The sequence below is a fragment of the Molothrus aeneus genome, chromosome 4, assembly GCF_037042795.1.
Source record: "Molothrus aeneus isolate 106 chromosome 4, BPBGC_Maene_1.0, whole genome shotgun sequence".
NCBI classification, from domain to species: Eukaryota; Metazoa; Chordata; class Aves; order Passeriformes; family Icteridae; genus Molothrus; species Molothrus aeneus.
Genome location: NC_089649.1, coordinates 61,247,063 through 61,266,980, shown reverse-complemented (window position 1 = coordinate 61,266,980; position 19,918 = coordinate 61,247,063). Strand labels below are relative to the sequence as shown.

General features: G+C 42.7%; 1 protein-coding gene across 2 annotated transcripts in view; it reads left to right on the top strand.

The window, feature by feature from the left end:
- CRMP1 (collapsin response mediator protein 1) overlaps window positions 1–19,918 on the top strand; it is a 50,424-nt gene that overhangs the window by 21,110 nt on the left and 9,396 nt on the right. For both annotated transcript variants that reach the window (XM_066548624.1, XM_066548625.1), the window contains exons 3-9: window positions 856–1,040; window positions 2,535–2,699; window positions 8,301–8,362; window positions 9,938–10,018; window positions 13,253–13,321; window positions 15,245–15,365; window positions 16,411–16,567. In XM_066548624.1, coding sequence (XP_066404721.1) covers window positions 856–1,040; window positions 2,535–2,699; window positions 8,301–8,362; window positions 9,938–10,018; window positions 13,253–13,321; window positions 15,245–15,365; window positions 16,411–16,567 — 840 coding nt within the window. The remainder of the gene's footprint in view (window positions 1–855; window positions 1,041–2,534; window positions 2,700–8,300; window positions 8,363–9,937; window positions 10,019–13,252; window positions 13,322–15,244; window positions 15,366–16,410; window positions 16,568–19,918) is intronic.

Sequence of the window (19,918 nt, the reverse complement as noted above, 5' to 3'; positions counted from 1 at the left end):
CTCTCCCTGTTTGGTGCCATGCAAAGTAGACAATAAATTCTAGTGTGGCTTTAAAAGTTAAAAAGTTTAATTTATTTGTAATTGAGTCCATGAATAATACAAGTATTTTGATCATAAGTATCTGTAGTTTGATATTGGTATGGGTGACAGATTAATATTTTGAATAGTGAAAAAAAAATCCTGCTTTGAAGACCTGAGGGGAAAAATACAGCAGCGGCTAATTATAATTTTTCCACACAGTTATGCAGAATGTTTCACTGGCTTTTAACTTCAAGAGGAGGATGAAGAATATGGGACATGGTAGATTAAACATGTTTAGGTCTCTTAGATATGTATTTCTGTATCTTAGGTTATTTAGATTTCTTTTTAAGGATACATTTGCATTGCATGATGACAAAGTAATTATAAAATGTTCTGCCTTTTGCTTCTGCTATATATTTTTACAATTCCAGCTTGCTCCCGTATTTGATCTATGTTTTCCTATTTTTATTTAAGAACCTAGTATACAAAACTGGAGCCCCCAAGAGAGCATTAAGTGTACATAATTTGAATTGTTTAAAGATAGAAATCATATAAAAAATAATCAATTTTTAATGCTGGAGCATTACAGCTCCTTTATTGGCCACTAGAGCCATGCAAAGCAAACAGAGCTCATGGCCCAGTGAGTCAGCTCTGCTCTGCTTTGTTCTGCTGTGCTGGGCAGGGCAGAGGGAGCGTGTGCTTGAGCTTCACCTTGCCTTTGGGGACCCACCTCCTGCTGTATGGGCCCAGGCTCCCTCTCCCCTACATGCCTCAAATAGCTTTGCCCTCTGTGCTTGTTCCAATAAAGTAATACTGGCTTTCCTTGCTGTGCAGGCAAATAGGAGAGAATCTGATTGTTCCTGGAGGAGTCAAGACCATAGAGGCTAATGGGCGCATGGTTATTCCTGGGGGAATAGATGTCAACACTTACCTACAGAAGCCCTACCAAGGGATGACTGCTGTTGATGACTTCTATCAAGGCACAAAAGCAGCACTAGCAGGGGGCACCACCATGATCAGTGAGTACCAGCAGAGCTGTCTCTGTGTGGGGATAGCTACCAGAGGCTTCATTCTGATTTTCTGAGATCTTCTGCAATGAATCTTCAAATTTCTGGGCATTGTGTTTGAGATCCATTCATCATTGTTAACCAGGGTTGGCCGGAAAATGAACCTATCCTCAGAAAGAAATACCAGCATGTGGAATTGTCTCTTGGATTTTCCTCTGAAATACAGAACAAGCACTGAGGGATAATGTATGTAATCTTGGGATTTTTGGAAAGCAGTGTAGGTAGTGCTGTAAGTATATGGCACAGAAAATCTGACAAAGATCTGCTGTTCCCACCTACTGCCATTTCAAGAGGTTTGAAAATATGAAGATATGCTTATTTATGAACTTGGATTTGGCAGCAGGAATTGAGGAAGACCTTAACAGAGATGTCCCAGAGGAACATCTTTGTTGGTGAAAAGAAGTGTTTCATGTTGTTAAAGACCCTTCTTGTGTCTACAGATGGTGGGACATGATTTATCTCTTTCCTTCTGGCTGTGACTTGACTTTGGTTAGATGTTGTGAGGCAATTGTTCAGGTGCCATAAAGTGTCTTAGCTTCCTTGTGGAGAGGAGCTTCCCAGTGGAGTTTTACTCCCACTGAATTGGGATGTGAATTTTTTTTTTGGCGTTACCTATTACCCATATTCAGCAGCAGGCATCAGCTAAAAGATTCTATGGCCATAGGCACAAAATACACTGCTGTTCATTCCTTTTGTTAATAGTTTTTTTCAGTCTGTGTTCTTCAGTTGAGTATTCCTGTGTCGAGTTAGGCTTGCAGATGGCACTGGTAAGCCCATCTTGATTTGTTTTTGTACTAACTAGCTCTGCAGAGAGAAGTACCTATGCATAAGTAGTCATGTCTTTGTGTCAGTGGATGGTGTGGCACCATCAGAGGCAGAAGGGCTGAGGCAGGGGAGAGGCAAGGCATTCAATGGACTGTATAGTGTGACAGTGTTTGTGCTCAACGTCACCCCTGTTCAAACCTTTGGCTGTATTCCCAGTTTTGGCTGCTGAGAAAACATTGAACATCTGCACTGATGTGTTGGTGGGGCAGAGTGGGCCAGTTCAGAGACTGTGAGGCACTGGTTAATTATTGTGCTTACTGTGAAATACATAGAAATGGACACATCAGACAAGAACTACAGTGAAGGCCAGAACCTCTGGTCTCTTACAATACCATAAGGGGAAAGACAAATGTTTCCTAAACTGTGAGGTGTTTGGCTCCCCCTTTGTGTGTCAATTGATGTTGCACCAAGCAGGTTGCCAGACTCATCTTTAGTATAGACTGTTCACAAAGTCTGCTGCACCTGGGGCAGCAGGACCTGGCTGACACCCCAGAGTTACAGTCAGCACAGACTGCCTCCAAGGCTGCTCTTCTGGCTGAGGTGCTGGAAAGCTGCTCACACTGGGGAAATCTGAACAGTGTGCATACTGTCCTGCTAACAGACACTCAATCTCTTTTTCAGTTGATCATGTGCTTCCAGAACCTGGAACTAGTTTACTGACCTCCTTTGAGAAGTGGCATGAGGCAGCTGATACCAAATCCTGTTGTGATTATGCTCTCCATGTGGACATCACCAGCTGGTATGATGGGATTCGAGAAGAGCTGGAAGTACTCGTGCAAGACAAAGGTTAGTGAGTGAAATGCAGTAATATTTTTTGGGTTTATCGAAATATCATATGGAGGTGAAATTTTAAAGTATTTTAATGAATGCATAGGCACTGGCTATGCTGGCTAAGGTTCTTCACCACCATGAACTTGTATTTTCACTTGCTGCTGTGTAAAATGGACCTAAAACTTTGTGCATATATATGATTTTTTCCAGTACAGACATGGAAGATTAAGATGCTTACAATGTCATAAAGAAATTTATCACTTTTTCTTTCTTATATATGTGGAAATAGGCTCAGACATTGCATAGGTAGGTTTTTTTTGAAGGTAAAACTAAAAGATCAGTATTTAGGATAATCAGCCCAGTCACCTTAGATCCTCTATTTAATGAATGAAGAAAGTGAAACATTTCAAAGTAATGGTTCAGGTTTTAACTAGACTGAAAGATTTGATTCAGCTGCCTCCAATTAAATCCGAATATGAAGAGCACATGGGGCTGTGAAAATGTCACTACAGGCTAGATCTCATTTTGCAGCAGTGAATTGGAATAATTTACTTGCTGAGACTTGATTTTGTAAAATAAGACATGCCTGTATTTTTAGAAGATTCCAGTTATTAGAAAAAGAGATGCTAAAGTTGGGTATCTAATATTGAAAAAATGCCCTGATTTTCTCAAGTGTTTCTCTCTGCTGGCTTTTCCTGAAGTTACTAGAAGATGCTGTTTTAACACTTGCAAAAAAAAAAGTCCCTTATTTAGGAATCTACGACACTTCTATGGGTTTGACTGTGTTCAGTGAACAGGCCTACTATCCTGTGAGATGCTATAGGTTACCTTGCCTGCACTCCAGCTACCAATTCAGAATAGCACAGATGAAACCTCTCCTAAATGCATTTCCACACATGCAGGCTCAATGTGGCAGTCTCATATATGGAGAGCATCTTTGTGGCACCAGATACCTCTGTGGGCAATGGGATCTAGCCTTCAGAAGATCCTAACTTAGATCTTGTTCCTTGAAATTGTGCCTGACAGCTTGTATTTTCAGAATCATATATTTTCACATATTTCTCATTTTCTACTTTCCTTGAAAACATATTAGGGAATATTTTCTGAAATGGCATGCAGTTTCCATGGGCAAATCAGAATGACTCTTCTGTTGGGAAACCTATGTATATGCAGCACCCTTTGCAATTTGTAGAGCTAGTGTTAACTTAGATGTGAAAGGTTCTCTTTATAGAGAAAGGTACTATCAAAGTAGGAAAAAAAAGCAAAATGCTATTTTTGAGTGAAGAGTTGTTTGCTGAGATGCCATGGAAGTGCAGTCACCCGGGGGAGTTTATTCCCTGTCACAGGATGCTAACAGTACATGTGCTGCATAACCAGATTATAGGCAACAAAACACTTCCATCAGCAAGACTGCACATAATTAGAGAAACTGCAGCTGGTCTTGCATAGGTCTCCAGTATAGGGGATTTTTACAAGGTGATGACATCTGTCAACACAGGCTGCGCTAAATCTGTGCTGTTTGCCTGCTATCGGCATTAACATGAATCTGCTGCTGTGCATTAGCTGACTGTACTCTCAAGACAAGTATACTGTGCCTTGTTTCAAAGGTTGGATATTATTTTCCAGAGCTCCCTGACCACAGATGGCTCAGCACTCCCAAATTTGCCCAAGGGTTTACATTAAAAGCCTAGTGCAGACAGTTAGGTTAATAGTTTTCTCCAACTATTGAAATATGCGTTTTCTATGTAAATCTGAGCTGCCTTTGAGTCATCAGGGGAAGCAGAAATCTGTTCATTGGTTCCTGAACTGAGATTTATGATGGAGCCTTGGTGGTGTCTTCAGTGGTGAGAGCATTAGAGGTCACCTTTGTTCTCATGTATGTCTCAGGCAGGCAGTGTGAGTTACTCTCACGTGTTGGAGACACAAGGTAAGGGTGAGACATCACAATAGCAAATAATTCAGTGTGGCAAGGGCTTTCAAATTAATGGGTAATATTTCCTGATAATTGGAAACATTTAAGCCAGCTGGTGCAAATAGACTTGATGTCAGTGGAGTGACCCTGGTTTTCATCAGCTGGGAATCTGGATTGAATTGGTTCTTGGCTGATTGTGGGTGAGTGAGCTGAGTGACAGGGCTCAGCTCATTGTGTTTCAGAACTACATGTGCCTAATGCAATCAGCATGAGTAACAGGGGAGCTCACAGAGTGGCTCTTGAGGTGCCTTGTCGTGAGGTATAATTGAACACTATAATCAGTTTTAAATCAATACAATGCTAATTTAAGGAGACACAGGCTTTGGAAGTGCCTGAAGACAAATATTGATTATAAACACTCAGACTTGTGTAATTTCAGCTGCTATTTTGGGATTGAGCTTCTTCAGTATATGCAAAGGACCAAGAGCCTAAAATTGCTGACAGAGGCCTCACTGGTTACTTTGACTTTGTCACTGTTCAGAAAGTTCAGGAGTACACTGTAGTCCTGCCTAAAATTTGGAGAGGATTCTGTTGAGTACCCCTGGTGTGAGAGCAAGTAGGACATTAACAAGAACGTAGTATGTAACAGATGTGAAGTATTCAGGTCAATAGGCCACGGACCAGGGCTTTTGAAAAGCTGCATAATTCCAATGAGTAGGTCAAGGAACCAGGCCAGGGCAAGGAGTCTAATCTTGGATACCTGTGTATGTAAATTTGTGTTATTTATCTTGGTACCTGGTATAGGTGCTCTCTCTGCAAGGCAGGATTGTTCACACCCTCACCTGTCACCTGTAAAGGCAGCCCTTGAAATGCTCTTCCACTGTGTGTGTATCTGGTGGTGGCTGAGGGTGGCAATGTGTGTTTACATGGGAGAACTCTGCTTCTGCACTGTGGTAAGGAGCAGGCTCAAGATCCTGTGGCAGATTCCCTACTGGGATCCCTTCTGCTCCCATTAATTTCAGGGAAAACATTAAACAGAATGAGAGCAAAACTCAGTCATTTTACCAAGGTCAGAAGAGGGCCAAGAAGATAGCAAGGCAATAAAAGAGAAAGGATGAGAATACATATTGCTTGGGTCAGGGGATGTGTTTTCTCCCCGCAGCAGTCAGGGAAAGCTGCCTTACCTCCTGCAGGACTGTGATGCAGTGAGTCACCTTTGGCTAGAGCCTGGAGGATAAGGGAGAGCAATGGGTCCCCCAGTGTGGGAACCCAGAACATCCCTCTGGCTGTCCAGGACGGCCAGGACCCCTGCCAGGGGGCTCAGAAGCCCTGGCACAGAGCCCAAAACACCTGTGGTTTTGATTATGACCTGTGGAGCAAATTACCAACCTTATATGAAGGCCAGCAAGCCACAACAGTTTAGGTAGAATGATAGTGAAGTTATCATGGGGTGGAAAAAAATAGATTTTGGGGTTTTTGATATGGTGGTTCAGGAGGCAATATGGAGGGAACTGGGTGTGTCCAGCCTTTCTCCTTCTTCTTGGCCTCCATCATCTGCTGTGATGGTGGCACTTACAGATTGGTTTAGAGTAGAAGCTCACTGTCTAACATAGGTGATAGGTATTGGAAAGTAATTGTAAACATTGTATATAGTTTTTAGTATAAAGACATAACACCACCCCGGGGGTAGGCAGTGTGCCTGGAACTGTTCTGCTGGACAGACCTCGGCAGGGCAGGAGAAAGGATTTTATAGATAGGATACAATAAACAACCTTGAGACCGAGAAATGAAGAGCCCTGACTCCTTCAAGCGCCGGGCTGGGAAAAGAGACTTTAAACTTTTCTCGGGGTCACTCTGACCAGCGAGAGATCCCGACACCCCAGCCCTGGGCTCACAGAGAAATGTGAGGTGTCAGTCCTGTGCCATCACTGAGACAGCCAGCATGGCTTGGAGCAGGCCCAACATGTCCTCCTTGCTTTGTGTGGGCATAGGCACCCCTGCAGGAAGGTGGTCCTGGGTGCAGCGGACATCTGGCACGTGGGGTGGGTTTGTGGGGAGAAAATTGAGCTTTGCTCTGCGGCAGGTGGGATGGGTGTGCTGGGCCCTGCTGGGAGCACTCAGAGGGGCTCAGGGCACAAGGCTGCAAGCCTTGGCCCCAGGCAAGGCCCAGCCAGGCTTAGGTTTTAAAATAAGGACATACTGAGTGCTCTGAAATTGTAATGAGGAGTCGAGGGAGGGCTTACAGTTATTAAAGGCTATATGTGTTTTCTGAGAACATGATAAATAGGAAATGGGAAGAAAGGATGGGCTTACAGGCTGACAGAGTTCCACTGTTCAGGCTGGATTTGCTCAGCGTGGAAGTCAGCAAGGAGGGGCCAGCTCCTGCTTTGTGTTTCTCTCTGAGCTGCCTGGACTTAGCAGGAAGACATAATGCTAGGGATCATTTCAATGTTTTATCTTGCATGTATCCTGGGGTATTTTAGTCCTGTAATTGTAAATAAATGAATTCTGTGTGTGTGTGTGAGCAGTCATACCCTCTGCTTGAGGATGTATTTGCTCATTTTAGACTCATGAAGGAGTTACATCTTCATCAGAGAGATTTATTCATTTTATTCATTCATGTAGACAACATGAAAAACAGGAACATTTTCTTCTTCCCCCAGGAAGCACAGTTCTCATCACAGCCATTTTGAAATGCAGCATACACAGCTTAGGTAGCTTAGAATTTTTTTTTTTTTGAGCTAGAAAAGTACAATACTGGTCCTTGGACCAAACTGGGAGTCTTGCCAGTAGACTAAAAATTAGGACAAATATGCACACTAATATGAATTCGTGTCTACAGAAATTATAAAGAGAAGAAATTTGTAAGTTGCATTCTGTAAGAATACAAAGCTGTGTAAATAACCAAATCTTTGAAATAAATAGCAACACTTATGGGGATTTGAATACAGGGGTTATTGACAACTGACACTCAACACTAGCATTTCTTAGGGATTTCTGAAATTTGAAACTGTTGTCTTTCTTGGTTTTTTACGGCTGCCAGCATAAATCCTTCCTTCTTTGGAAGGCAGAAGAAGAGGTGTGGTGAGCTGCCCATAAAACTGGTTTCAGGCTTTGTTTCCACTCCTTCCCAGTGTCTGCCATCAGCTAAGCTAAGCTAAGCACTTTGGAGTGTAAGGTCAAGAAAAAGCAAGTCTGTATGCCGATTCAGATACACATTTCCTACACCTTCTCAGCACTTTGGGGGATCCTAACCAGTAGTTTTATCTACCAAAAATCACAGTTTAGATCAAGCTGAAATGTTTTTCTGAATAGCTAAAGAAACTTAAAAAGAAAACCACTGATTCATAGAACCTTACACAAGGTTTTTTGAACTTCACAAACTTTACATGCTTGCTTTAGCCGCCATTGCTTGTCTGTGATTTGGCTACAAGCAATCCTCTTTGCAGTGGTGGCTGGGTTACTCCAGGGATGAACACAGGCTACCCACAGCATCCAGAAATTTCCCCCAGAGTAGAGGGCATCCCGGCTTCTAGTCCTAGCAGCTGTAATGCAGCTGTGAAACCATGCTTGATTTTTGGCAATCACTAGTGAAAAGCCTAGTCCAGACATACTCTATTACTTGCTTTTCCTGAAGTTTTTGTTCAAATACAATTTAAGAATACACTTACATGGCAACACCTTTGAATTTTGTCTTGGAACAGGTGTGAACTCTTTTCAAGTCTACATGGCCTACAAAGATCTCTACCAAATGTCCGACAGCCAGGTATTGCTCTGAATGCTTTTCTTTGCTGTGATCTGTCCTCTCTTTCCTCACCTCCCAACACTTGAGGAGTTGCTGAGGTTGAGTCCCAGAGAAACATTCTCACTGGCCTGATTGGCACTGGGAGGAATGTGCAGAGGTGGTTTACTCTCTGGAGGGTCAGTTGTGAGCTGTGCAGAACACCTGTATGTGTTTCTTCAAGTGTATAACATTCACCTTCTGTAGAGATCTTCTGGTGTCTCCCAACATTGCAGCCACTCAAGCTCTGCTCAGGATTTCACTCATTTTATTTTGCAGCAATTTTGAGGACTCTAGGTCAGAGAGAGAGAAAAAGATGAAGCACTCAAGGCAGTGGCAGTTCTTAGGCTTCAAGAGTTTTTTGGTTGTGTAAGCAGCTAAATAGAGTTGCTCTTTGGGGGAGGTGGCCTTTTCTCATTAGGGCTGGAGATAACAATGAGCTTGTTTGTCCAGAGCTCATTACAGATTCCAGACTCTTCAGCTTTCCCATCCATACATATCAGGCCACTGTAAATAGACAATGGCATCTGTTAGTAATAATAATGTTTGCTTATTCAGTTGATAAAATGTTTCTTTCTTACTTATTCCCAGAGCTACCGCTCTTGGTCTCTTAAATAACTGTTGTTACACCTCCAATACATGTGGTTTTAATTGGAATTTTGGACATAATAATTTATAACTATTCTCTGACAGTGTCTGTTAAATTCAACTCCCTGTTGGAATTGCTGAGAGGAATACATCAAAAATGTTTAGTGTGTGGCTGGACTAATGGCTGTTACCTTGTTTAAATGTCCATGTTGCAAGCTGTATATTGCAGCCCATTCAATGCTGCCTGAAGTGCCCTAGTGCAAAAGTAGACACTGAAGAACCTTTGTCCTCCATATTTAATCTGTGTTTGAAAACTGGGCTCCCAGTTACTGAAGTCTGGTTTAAAAAAGGGACACATAAGCTGAATAGCTTTTGGAAAGGAAACTGTTTCAGTAGATGTGTGCTCAGAAATTACCAGTAAAAGCAAAAAGGTCAACTACTGTCCTTCTTTAGGGATGGCTGTTGAATCTTAGAAAATCTAGATAAAATATTGCAACTTTTAATACCTGAATTAAAGATGTTGCTGAAAGCTCAGCAATGATGGCTCCAAGAAGATGGTGCAAAATGCCTGCACTTCAGAAAAGAGATGTTCTAGCCATACTAAAAGTGCCTGTAGTACATGGCAATAATTCTATTTTACATTTGCTAAAACTACAGAACTACAGGGCTACTAAACTTAGATGCATGGGAGGGCATGGGGAGATGGCCCTGCAGGTGCTGGGGCAGACTCTGTGTCCCAGGGAAATCCAGCCCTGCTGTTAACCCTCTCTTGGTGCAGCTGGTGTGTACAGGGGTGGGTAAGTCAGCACCAATCAGTGAAGCTCAGGTTCTGTGTAGAAAAGAGATCATTTGCTATTCACCAATATAATTACCAGCATAGAAGGTGCAAAACTGAGGTGAAGAGAGAGGTCTCAGTGTTAAGTAATGTGTTTTCCTTATTCAGCAGTGTTTCCTTCTTTGTACTACCTGCAGCTTTATGAAGCCTTTACCTTTCTAAAGAGTCTTGGGGCTGTTATCCTGGTCCATGCTGAAAATGGAGACTTGATAGCTCAGGTGAGTGAACCATCGTTTTTGCTTCAGTTTGTGAGATGATAGATATTAGAGAGGAGGAATTAAATAGGCCATTCAGAGAATGGGTAGGAAGAAGGGAACTCCCTGGAAAGAGCCTTAATTGAACCTGATGCCCTGCACACTGTTGGTATAAAGCCTGGGATGAGAGAAGGGAGGTCCTTTTGCATTAATTGGCAGAGCATCCTTGAGATAGGGCAATGATCCAGGCAGCTCCTTGCCTTGGAGGAGCAAATGAGGACTAGATAAGGAGGGCAGAAGGAAGCAAGAAGATTTCTTCTGAATCCAGCAGATGCAAGTGAAGCAGAATAATGTAAAGCCTTGTTCACAGATTTTGAGTACAAAAAGAGGATCTGAAAGCTTTATATTAAAGTCTTTTGCTGCAGCTATCAGCATAAGCAACACAGTGAGTTGGGAGCAGGTATTAAAGCTCACAGACCTATTTATTTTTGAGAATATTCTTATAAATCTCTGAAGTTTGAGAATAAGAACTACTGTGATCTTGTAGACATTTCAAAAATGTGTGTTTAAGTATAATCCATGCTCTTAGAAGATGCATCTCGGGACCAGGAAGCTGGGTTCAAGTTCAGAATGTTTCATTAGAGTGCTCTGCATGTCCAGTGCAGTCCTTGCAGTTCAGGTGCCCTGGGAGCTGCTGTCCTCCCACTGGACTGTACCATGGCTCTGATCAGTGCCACGACACACTGAAACATGGAAAGAGGCAACCCAAGGACAGCAGTTGATAGTAAACCTTCCACTGGGCTTTCAGAGGCCTGGATCCCCTTCTGAAACAGAAGGGGCAGGTTTGGGTGGGTGTTGTTTAGATGCTGCATTGTGACAGATGAATCTTTGAAGGCTGTTGCAGAGATGTCTCACAGCCCTGATCTCTCCTACGTGCATCGAGCCCCTCTTAGGTCGGTGAGGCTCTGAGTGAGCCATCTGATTTATCTGCTGAGCTGCTTATCTGCTGGCTTATCTGCTAAGGACTGGGCTGCAGAGCTGACAAGGAAATTACAGCAGCTAAAGCTGTCTTTGAGATCTGCACAAGGCAACCCACCTTGTCTCACAGCTAAGGGAGAACGTCAAGGGAATTGTTTGAGTTGTTTGGCAGTGTGTAAGAACTCTTACCTTGGGTGTATTTTGTTTTTCCTTCTGGGGAAAAAGCATATCTCCATCTGCCTGGTTAGAATTTACCCCCTTTGAGATCTGCCTTTCACTTTAACTTTGACCAAAAGAAACCACTGGGATCAAAAGTTACTAGTGAGGAGTCAGCAGGCACATACAGTGTGGTTGTGTCCTTCCCCCACTGAAACTAGGTGACAACCCTCATTTGAATTAAAGAGAGGAAAAAGCTGATTTCTCATGGAGTTTAGCATGAATAAAAACTACTAAATACATGATTTATAGCTTTAATACAACATAAAATATCTAGTAGAATTAAAATGACTATTAATGAGCATGATTAAGTCAATATTACTGTAGGAATGGCAAAATAAAACAAATGGCATCTGTGGTGTTTTGATACATTGCCCATTAAAATCAAGGCGGACTCATGGTATTGCATATTTGAAGAAATCTATTTCAGATTTCTATTTTTCTATTTAATTTTTCTCTGATCAGCCTTAATATATGGTCATCAGATATGAACAACCAGGACAGAAAAATTATTAGGAAAAGAGGAAGCAGTAAATAAATGTAAGTTATGTTATACATCAACATATTTGTTCACTATTGCCACGTTTCATAAAATCAGTCTTTCTCTATGCTTTTATGTAGAAGAATTGTTTGGATAATGAAAAGAAAGCTGCCTGCACATAGGTTTTTTAGGACTGTCCTGTGAAAATACAAATTTGATCTTGTCAAGCAAATATTCTAGTGAATTATCTATATGATAGTTAATTAGCACTATCAAGTCCTCTTACAGGGGGTAATTTATCATATGATCTGATTTTAGTACTTCCTTCAAGATGCAAATCTGTCCTACTTTGTGTATCTATTCTGCGCCAACGTGCTATTTTTTTACACGGCTGTAACTTCATTTTATTGATGTATTTTAATTATCTGAAGTCTTTAACTGGCACTGTTCAGAGCCAGTGCATTAATGATACAGAACAGCTGTTTTTAATAATACTTGTGAAACCTTATGTTTTTCTAACCAAAATGTTCTTACACAGTCAGATTAATGCATTCCTGTTAATGCCTCTTCAGCCCTGATTGATTGCAGTGAAGGCTAAAGTATATATGAATGTTAACTTTTCCACTTTTACTGGAGTATGTTGGAAATGTGTGAGCTTTTCACCCTCAGGGATCTGGGATGAGATATTTATTAGTTGACACATTCAAATATGTTCAGTAACTTCATCCTGGTCTCTAGGGGACATTTCTCTGTGTCACAGAGCCATTACATCTGAGCTGGGCTCATTAGAGCCCTGTGGGCAGGGCAAGGCAGGGCAGGCCAGGGCCAGACCTCAGATGAAAAGGGGTTGACCACCAGTTTCTGCAAAAAGGGAAATTTATTCCAATAACACTGCTTGGCCTTAAATTAAGTGACACTTTTCTATTTAAAAAAGTTTTTTTCACTGCTATGAAGCTGGATAGCGCAGATTATTTTTCTGAAAAGCCCCCATTGGTCCTGAGATGGGGTCTTTGATGAGGACACAGTGCTCTTGCAACTGGAGGGCACTGTTCTGTTTCATAAAAGCATAATTTTAGTGATTCACTGTATAGGAAGAAAGCATTACGGAAAACTGAAAGTGTCAGCAGTGCTGAAGGTTTAAGAAAGTGCTTTGTGCATTGCAAGAATGCACAAATACTCTCCTCAAGTTGCAGAGAGGAACTTGAGCAAGTAAATAGGGAATGGCAGGCTGGAAGTACCCATAATTACCATTTAGTGTATTGGTGGTTGAAGCCCATTCCCTGGGCTGGTGTTGTGGTGTCAAGTAGGACTTTCTGGGGGACAGAGGAGGTTTCTGATGGTGCAGGCCAATGGCTTGAGGCACAAATGTGCTCAATCACACAACAGAGAGCACTGCTGGCTGTGCTGGTGTGGCATGGGAGCAGTTCAGAGCCAGTGTTTTCAGTGTTCAGTGGGCTTTGCAGCTGTGTTTACACTGCCACTGAAAGGGGCACTCAGACCATGTGGTGGCTCATCTCCCTGAGGGTGCTGGGTGCACAGGTCTCATCCTGGAGCTGGGTCAGCGTTTATCTCTTACATTGCAGGAACAAAAGCGTATTCTGGAGATGGGAATCACTGGACCTGAGGGACATGCCCTGAGCAGGCCAGAAGAGGTAAGGCCAGATATCTGCTTCTCCCATTGCCTTTTCCAGTATTACTTAATGTCTGAAAAGTCCAGGTCCTTTCAACTTGTTTGTTTGCCTGAAAAGCCCTTTGGATGCTGCAGCCAGGTGCATTCCCTTACTCCAGGGATAAGTGTGTACACTCCTTGTACACTCAGGAATCTCAGCTCCTGCTGCCCTGGGCATGGATATCCATGTACTTTTTTAAGTGTGACCTTTGTGTTTTGATTTGTGATGGCAAAAAAAAAATGGGCCTATCAGGCTAAAAACCAGCAGTGCAGCTTGAGGGTTAGTCCTCAGAGTAACTGCATTTGTTAAAATGCTTTGTGTGAAAACCTCCTATAAGATGCATGTGCACATCTATACTGTGCATAGGCATACACCCACATATAGATCTACTTTCATGCTGGCAGATATATTGGTGTCAGAAATGCAGGCTGTAGAGATGCAAATACATGAGAATGGAAAGTTGCTGTGAGGCAGATTGTTTTAAGCAACTCCCTTATAATAAAATCTGAGCTCTGTTGTGGATCATCTCAGGCATCTGGAAAGGGTTTATTTAATGCCAAGGAAAATGTGGAGACATGAGAATGCCCCCTAAAGTACACAGCTCAGACCCTTAATGGGATGTGGAGGGCGGTAGTGGGAAGTGACTGCTTTCCTAGAAGACTAAAGAGACGACGTCCCGAGGGTTTGAGGCTGAACTTGAAGAGATTGTTGTGGTTTGCAGATCTTTATTTAACTTCTCCCCAAGGCAAAAGGAATCAGCTTAATTGGTCACATTCTTCTATTGAACTGTTTATGTACTTTTTCATTTTGCTGTTCAACTTCTACTAAAATTATTCTAAAAGGATTGAATTGTTTCCTTTTAATGAGAACAAGGGCCTAAGGAAAATCTGCATTTGCAGTTTCCAGAAAGGAATTTTGCTCAGCTCTAGTGCTTCAGGGCAGAGGCTGTGCCTCCTTCCCTGCTCTCTAAAGGTGCATTTGGGTTTCCAGAGCAAATGTTTTTGATACAAGTCCTAGGACAAACTGAAGCAGTCTGATTTAAGGAAAAAGATTTTACTAAACTATAAAGGATTAAGCCATGTAGTTTTGGAAGGTCTAAGAAGCTCAATTTTTCTAGAAAAACTTGCACAGAAATTTCTGTACCGCTGAGTCACTATTTTCAGTTACAACAGGGTTTATTGTATTAAAATGCCAATACTGTGAGTCCATCTGGGAAGGATCTGGTATAGAACTGATGGTTGGGGAAAGGAGTCTCCAGAGCTGCTGGGAAACACTGCTCCTCCATCTGAAGATGCTTTCTTTGTGTGCCTACGTCCCAGCTGGCTCCCTGGGAGGAAGGAGGTTGCTTTTATGCTTGCTGACAGAGAGGACTTACTGGGCACTGCTTCAAAGGCTTCTGTGGATTATGGGCTAAATTCAGTCCATAGTGCTGAAGTTGCTGTTTGAGAATTCTTTACATTCACTGTCACCATTATGTAAAGATTAGGGAAAGCTGCCGGGGGAGCTCAGAGGTTGTCTCCTAGCAGGGGCAAAGTTTTCTTGCTTTGTTCTCCTTTCAGCTGCAGGGTAGGAGTCTTAAACAGGAAGGTGGGAGGAAGGTAAGGAGGGGCTGCATCAGCTGCTTGGACATGACCTTTCCTGGGGTGCAGGGAGCCAGGGAGCTGTGTTTGTACTGGGACAGCTGTACCCTGGCAGTGAGTACAGCCTGGCTGTGGTTACTGCTAGTGGCAAGTGTTTGGGGTTGAGTTAGCTCCCTCTTTCCTAGCACTGTGTCTCTATGGAAAAAGCAGAATCAACCCCTGAAGAGTTGTTACTGAACAATTAGAAATATGGTACAGTCCTCTAGCTGATTTTTTTTCTTCAGACTGCATTTGCAGTTAACTTTTCCCTCCTTGTTTTGCTCAGCTTGAAGCAGAAGCAGTTTTCCGTGCCATCACGATTGCCAGTCGAATAAACTGCCCAGTGTACATCACCAAGGTGATGAGTAAGAGTGCAGCTGATATCATTGCACAGGCCAGGAAGAGAGGTAAGTGACTTCCTTTGCTCCCCCAGTCTTTTTTTTTTGTTGTTGAATAGAAGCTCAGTGAAAAAATCTGTATGTCTTGACTCAAATGACAGTCTATAGGGAGAGGTTACCAAAGAATGGCAGCACCATTGCAGAGTAAATATTTGTGGCTGGGAAGGATGAGGGGAAATCTTTTCGTATTTTTAGGTTGAGATGCTCTTCCCACAAACTGCCCTCTTGATGACTGAATTGTAACTCTTCCCTATCCTGTTTTCCCTTTTACTTTTCCCTTAGACTGCTATATCTCTGTTGATGGGAAAGAGATATTTTATTCCTAATGGCACATCCTCCAGGCCAGTATTTCAGCTTTTCTGAGAGGTGGCTTGGGCAGTGACCCTGCTGTTAGAAATACTTGGAGCTTGCTCCTGGCCTTGCTGCTGGAAGCTGATGGGTGCTGCAGGTCAGCCCTGCTTGCTGGGGCCATGGTGGGATCCAGGTTACAAAGCACCCAAAAGGGCCTTGTGAGCCTGAAGGGAGATGCTGAAGCTGCATTTGCAAGTCAGGACTGTTCTGCTGGTTGGGACTACAAAGCTTGTGAGCAATATGGAAAAGCCAAAGAGCAAATTATTGTCTTGATGTTTGTATTCTTGGAAACTTGGAGTGTGGTGCAGGGGGACCATATGCTGCTGTCTGCTGGTGCTGTGCCCAACCTGGGAGTAGTAAAAAGGCATCTGCCTGCTGAAGTAATCCACCATCCAGTGCACTCCAAATTGGAGCAAGGTGCCTGTGATTAAAACAGTACAAATTAAAAGTGGGTCTGAACTGTCTCCTTCTGGATTAGAAAGAAAGATTTGTAAATAGGCTGATCAAAAGCATGTAGAGCTCAAAGAGACTCCTGATTAATTTTTTATCATACAGACAAAGCCAGGGCTGTTTAATTTCTTGGGAGCTGTGCTAGCCATGTAGCAATGTGTGAATTATACATGGCTGCATGCAGCAAGCAGTGTCTTGTGCTGAAGAGAGAGTGGGCTGTACCTAGTTCCTGTATATCCTTGCTTTCTCCAAGGTCCCCTTGTTTTTGGAGAGCCGATCACTGCCAGCTTGGGGACAGATGGGACACATTACTGGAGCAAAAACTGGGCCAAGGCTGCAGCTTTTGTGACCTCACCACCTCTGAGCCCTGACCCTACCACTCCAGACCACTTAAATTCACTCTTAGCATGGTAAGACTTCCTTTTTTTTTTAACAGGATGCTGGTGAGGCAAGTGCAAAAGACAAATGGCATGAAGCATCTAGGGATCAGCCTGGTTTCCTTTAGACTAGTCTCATACATGAAACAGCAGAGAAAGGACATAGAAAACCTGGGATAGTTATATCCTTATGCTTAGGCTGCAGTCAAGTGAGCAGTCAGGGACACTCCAGTTGCTGCTTGGCTTGATAGAGAGGCAATTGCTGGCTATTCAGGAATTAATTCTTTTTCTTTCTGCTTTTCAAGTGATTCCTAGCTGTACAACTAGATTGTCAAGACTTCAAACTGGCCTTCTCCCTAGTTTTCAGTTTTCTTTAGCTGAGTTGTTGCTGTATGATGGGATGGCATCCTCACTGTCCAGCATAAACAAAAGCCTGGGGATACATCCCCATCTTTGAGACTGGACTCAATTTTAAGCCCCAGGCATATTTGACAAGCACAGCTCCAGAAATCAGGGCTGTTCCTGAATGCAGAGATACAAAGAACAAAGAAACATTTCTTGGGGTAATTTTTGTCAAAGCTGGTGCAGGGCTCTCAGCTGTGAGTTCTGAAAATTGGCTTGTCCTAAACTAACTTGTGTTAGTAGCAGAGATTGGTGGGTTTATCTCCTGCATATTGAAAAATTCTGACTTGGTAGTTTGCCTTCATCTGGGAGGGACCAAAATCATACAAGTTTCCTTGTGTCCAGTTCTTGCAGGCTTATTTTAGCTTGCCTTGTGTCTTTATGGGCTCTGGGGTCCTCCAGCTGGAAGAAGGCAAAGATAAGTGGTACATGTAGAGCAGGAATGTCAGGAGAGAGAGGCCAGAGTGAATTACAAAGGAGACTGTGAGGGATTTGGGTGGAGACAGCTGGAGACTGAAGGCCATCTCTTGACAGGATAGGGATGTGAGCTGACTGCCTTCAGGTAGGTAGGTGAAAGGAATGTGGACAGCAGAGGAAGAAGTGTCTTATATAGAAAAGAAGATAGCAGCAATGCCTTGCCAGAAACCCAGACTGTGAAACCCATCTCTGAAAGTATTTCCTGCCTGTAGCCAACTGTGGGTCTTTAGCTTAAGCAAAAGACCATCTGCTCTGAAATGATATAGAAATCCACAGCTGAAGCCCCACCAGGACAGACTGCTAGGGCTGGAGGGAGGAACTCAACTTACCATTCATATCCTCATTTACCTTCATGTGGTGGCACCCAGCTCAGCTCTGGCCTCCCCTTTCTGGGGTTTCCAATGCCCTAGACAGAGCAGAGAAATCTGAACCTTGAAAGTGACCATCTTCAGAGCTGCCTGGGAGCTGGGTGGGCACACACATGTGACAGGAAGATGCCATCAGTCAGTGCCATGTCTCCCCTTGCACATGATGGGTCAGGCTGTGCAGCCCAGAGCCCACCCAGCCTTTAACACAACTGCTCTAAAGATGCTGCAGTTGAGCTCTGAGTAATGTGTGGCTCTGGTAAGAATTCACAGCAGTTCTCTTCTGACAGTCTGATGGCAAAAAAATGTTTTTTCCATAACTGAGTGTTTTGTTCCAAAGGAAGACTCAGAAAAAAATGACTTTCTTGGTCTGATTCATCACTATCAGCACTGTAAAGGGTGAAGTTCACTGTGTGAGGGTAAGGCTCTTAGCCAGCACATGTAAATGTGTATCAAAATGTTTGACTCCTTACTCTGTTAGAGTGGCTATATATGCTTTCTAGAAGAGAGTCCCAAAATAATAGTATGTGGGTCAAAGCAGATTAGCAAGAACATTTTTAGAATTGGAATCCAAATAATGACTTTTTAAAACTAACATCAGAAAGACAAACCGAGGACTAACAGAAGTTTTCATTATTCTCCAAGCATGCAAAAATAGGGTTTTTTTTTCTGGTGGCTTAAAGTCCTAGATCTTAAATGACAGCAGCTTAGCCTGCTTTCAGTTTTAATACTTCAAATCCATACTGTGAAACTAAAAAGAACTGTATATTGTATCGGTCTGCTCTGAATTCATAGGGAATTTTATGCAAGTATGATGGTAAAGACAGTATTTTATGTTTCTATTGCACTGTTGATTTGGATACCAATATTTTACATTCATTAAAAAATCCCTACAACATCCTTCCTTTGCAAGCATGCAGCATACTGCTTGTGCTCTTCTCCACAGAAAGCTGAATGGTTTGATTTGTTGATTTTCCACTGAAAAGCTGAATGTGTAAAACCCCATCATGTCTCATGGGATTTGCAGATTGAATTTGCCTCATGAGATTAGGTCCTTGTGTCATCTGTGGGCCATGCACTTGAGTTAGCTTTGATCTTGCATGGTGTGCTGCTGCATTACTGCAGCTGGGATGTGCCACCTCTTGTGAACCAGAGATGTGAGATCTTGATGCTACACAGACGATGCAACTTGCCATGAAAACCTTGTTTAAGGGGAAAAAATTGATGATCTGGCATTTATTTCATGATGATCCCTTCCTGTCTCTCAGTTTTTCAGTTGATGTAATGCTTACCCCCCATTTGACAGTAGAGTGTGTCCAGACAGTAACAGTGCTCGTGGATTAACCAGGGATGGAAGGATCTCAAGTGGCACACTTCAGTTTTGGAAGTCTTTTATTGATTTGACTGGGGAGTGCAGTTCATATCAATAATGTTATTAAATGTCAGAGAGGAGAGAGTATGGAATTAAGAAAGCAAGCCCTTGTTATCTTTCAGGTGTAGGAATTTGAAGTGTGGTTTTAGAAGCACAGCATGACCTCAGGGAACTTGGCAGTGTCACAGGCCTGGCTGTGACAGTCAAGTTTTCATTGTTATATCAGTGTGTGGAAAGGAGAGATGCCACAGGAAGCTTTGCTGATTAGAGAAGCATCAAAAAGGAAGAAATGCCATTGCAACCTTCTGACTTTATTGTTGTGTTAAAATAAATGGATATTTACTGATGAAATTGGCTTAATCCTATGGAGTAACACCAGGCAGTCATTAACAATCAGGAGCAGCTAAAGCACAGCAGCCTTTTCTGTACTGAATTCATGGATTTAGCTTCTGCTAAAAACCGGATGGATGGCTTGTGAGTGTGGTGAAGAACCAGAAAAGAGGCCAAGGACTTTTCTCTGTCAGCAATCATTAGGGTTGGCAGTCTAGAAAATGGCATTAGAATTACTCATGTGTGATACTTTTTTCTTCTGTACTTGACTGTTTGTTAGCTTGTTGGATCTAGATTTGTGGACCAGAATCATTCCGTTGTTTCAGAGCTGGAATTTACATTATCAGTTAAAGAAAAAGATGGCAAGCTCTTGGGGACTTAGAGAGTGATGGAAGGGAAATCATAGTGAGTTCTAATGTGCCTGCCTCCTGTAAATTT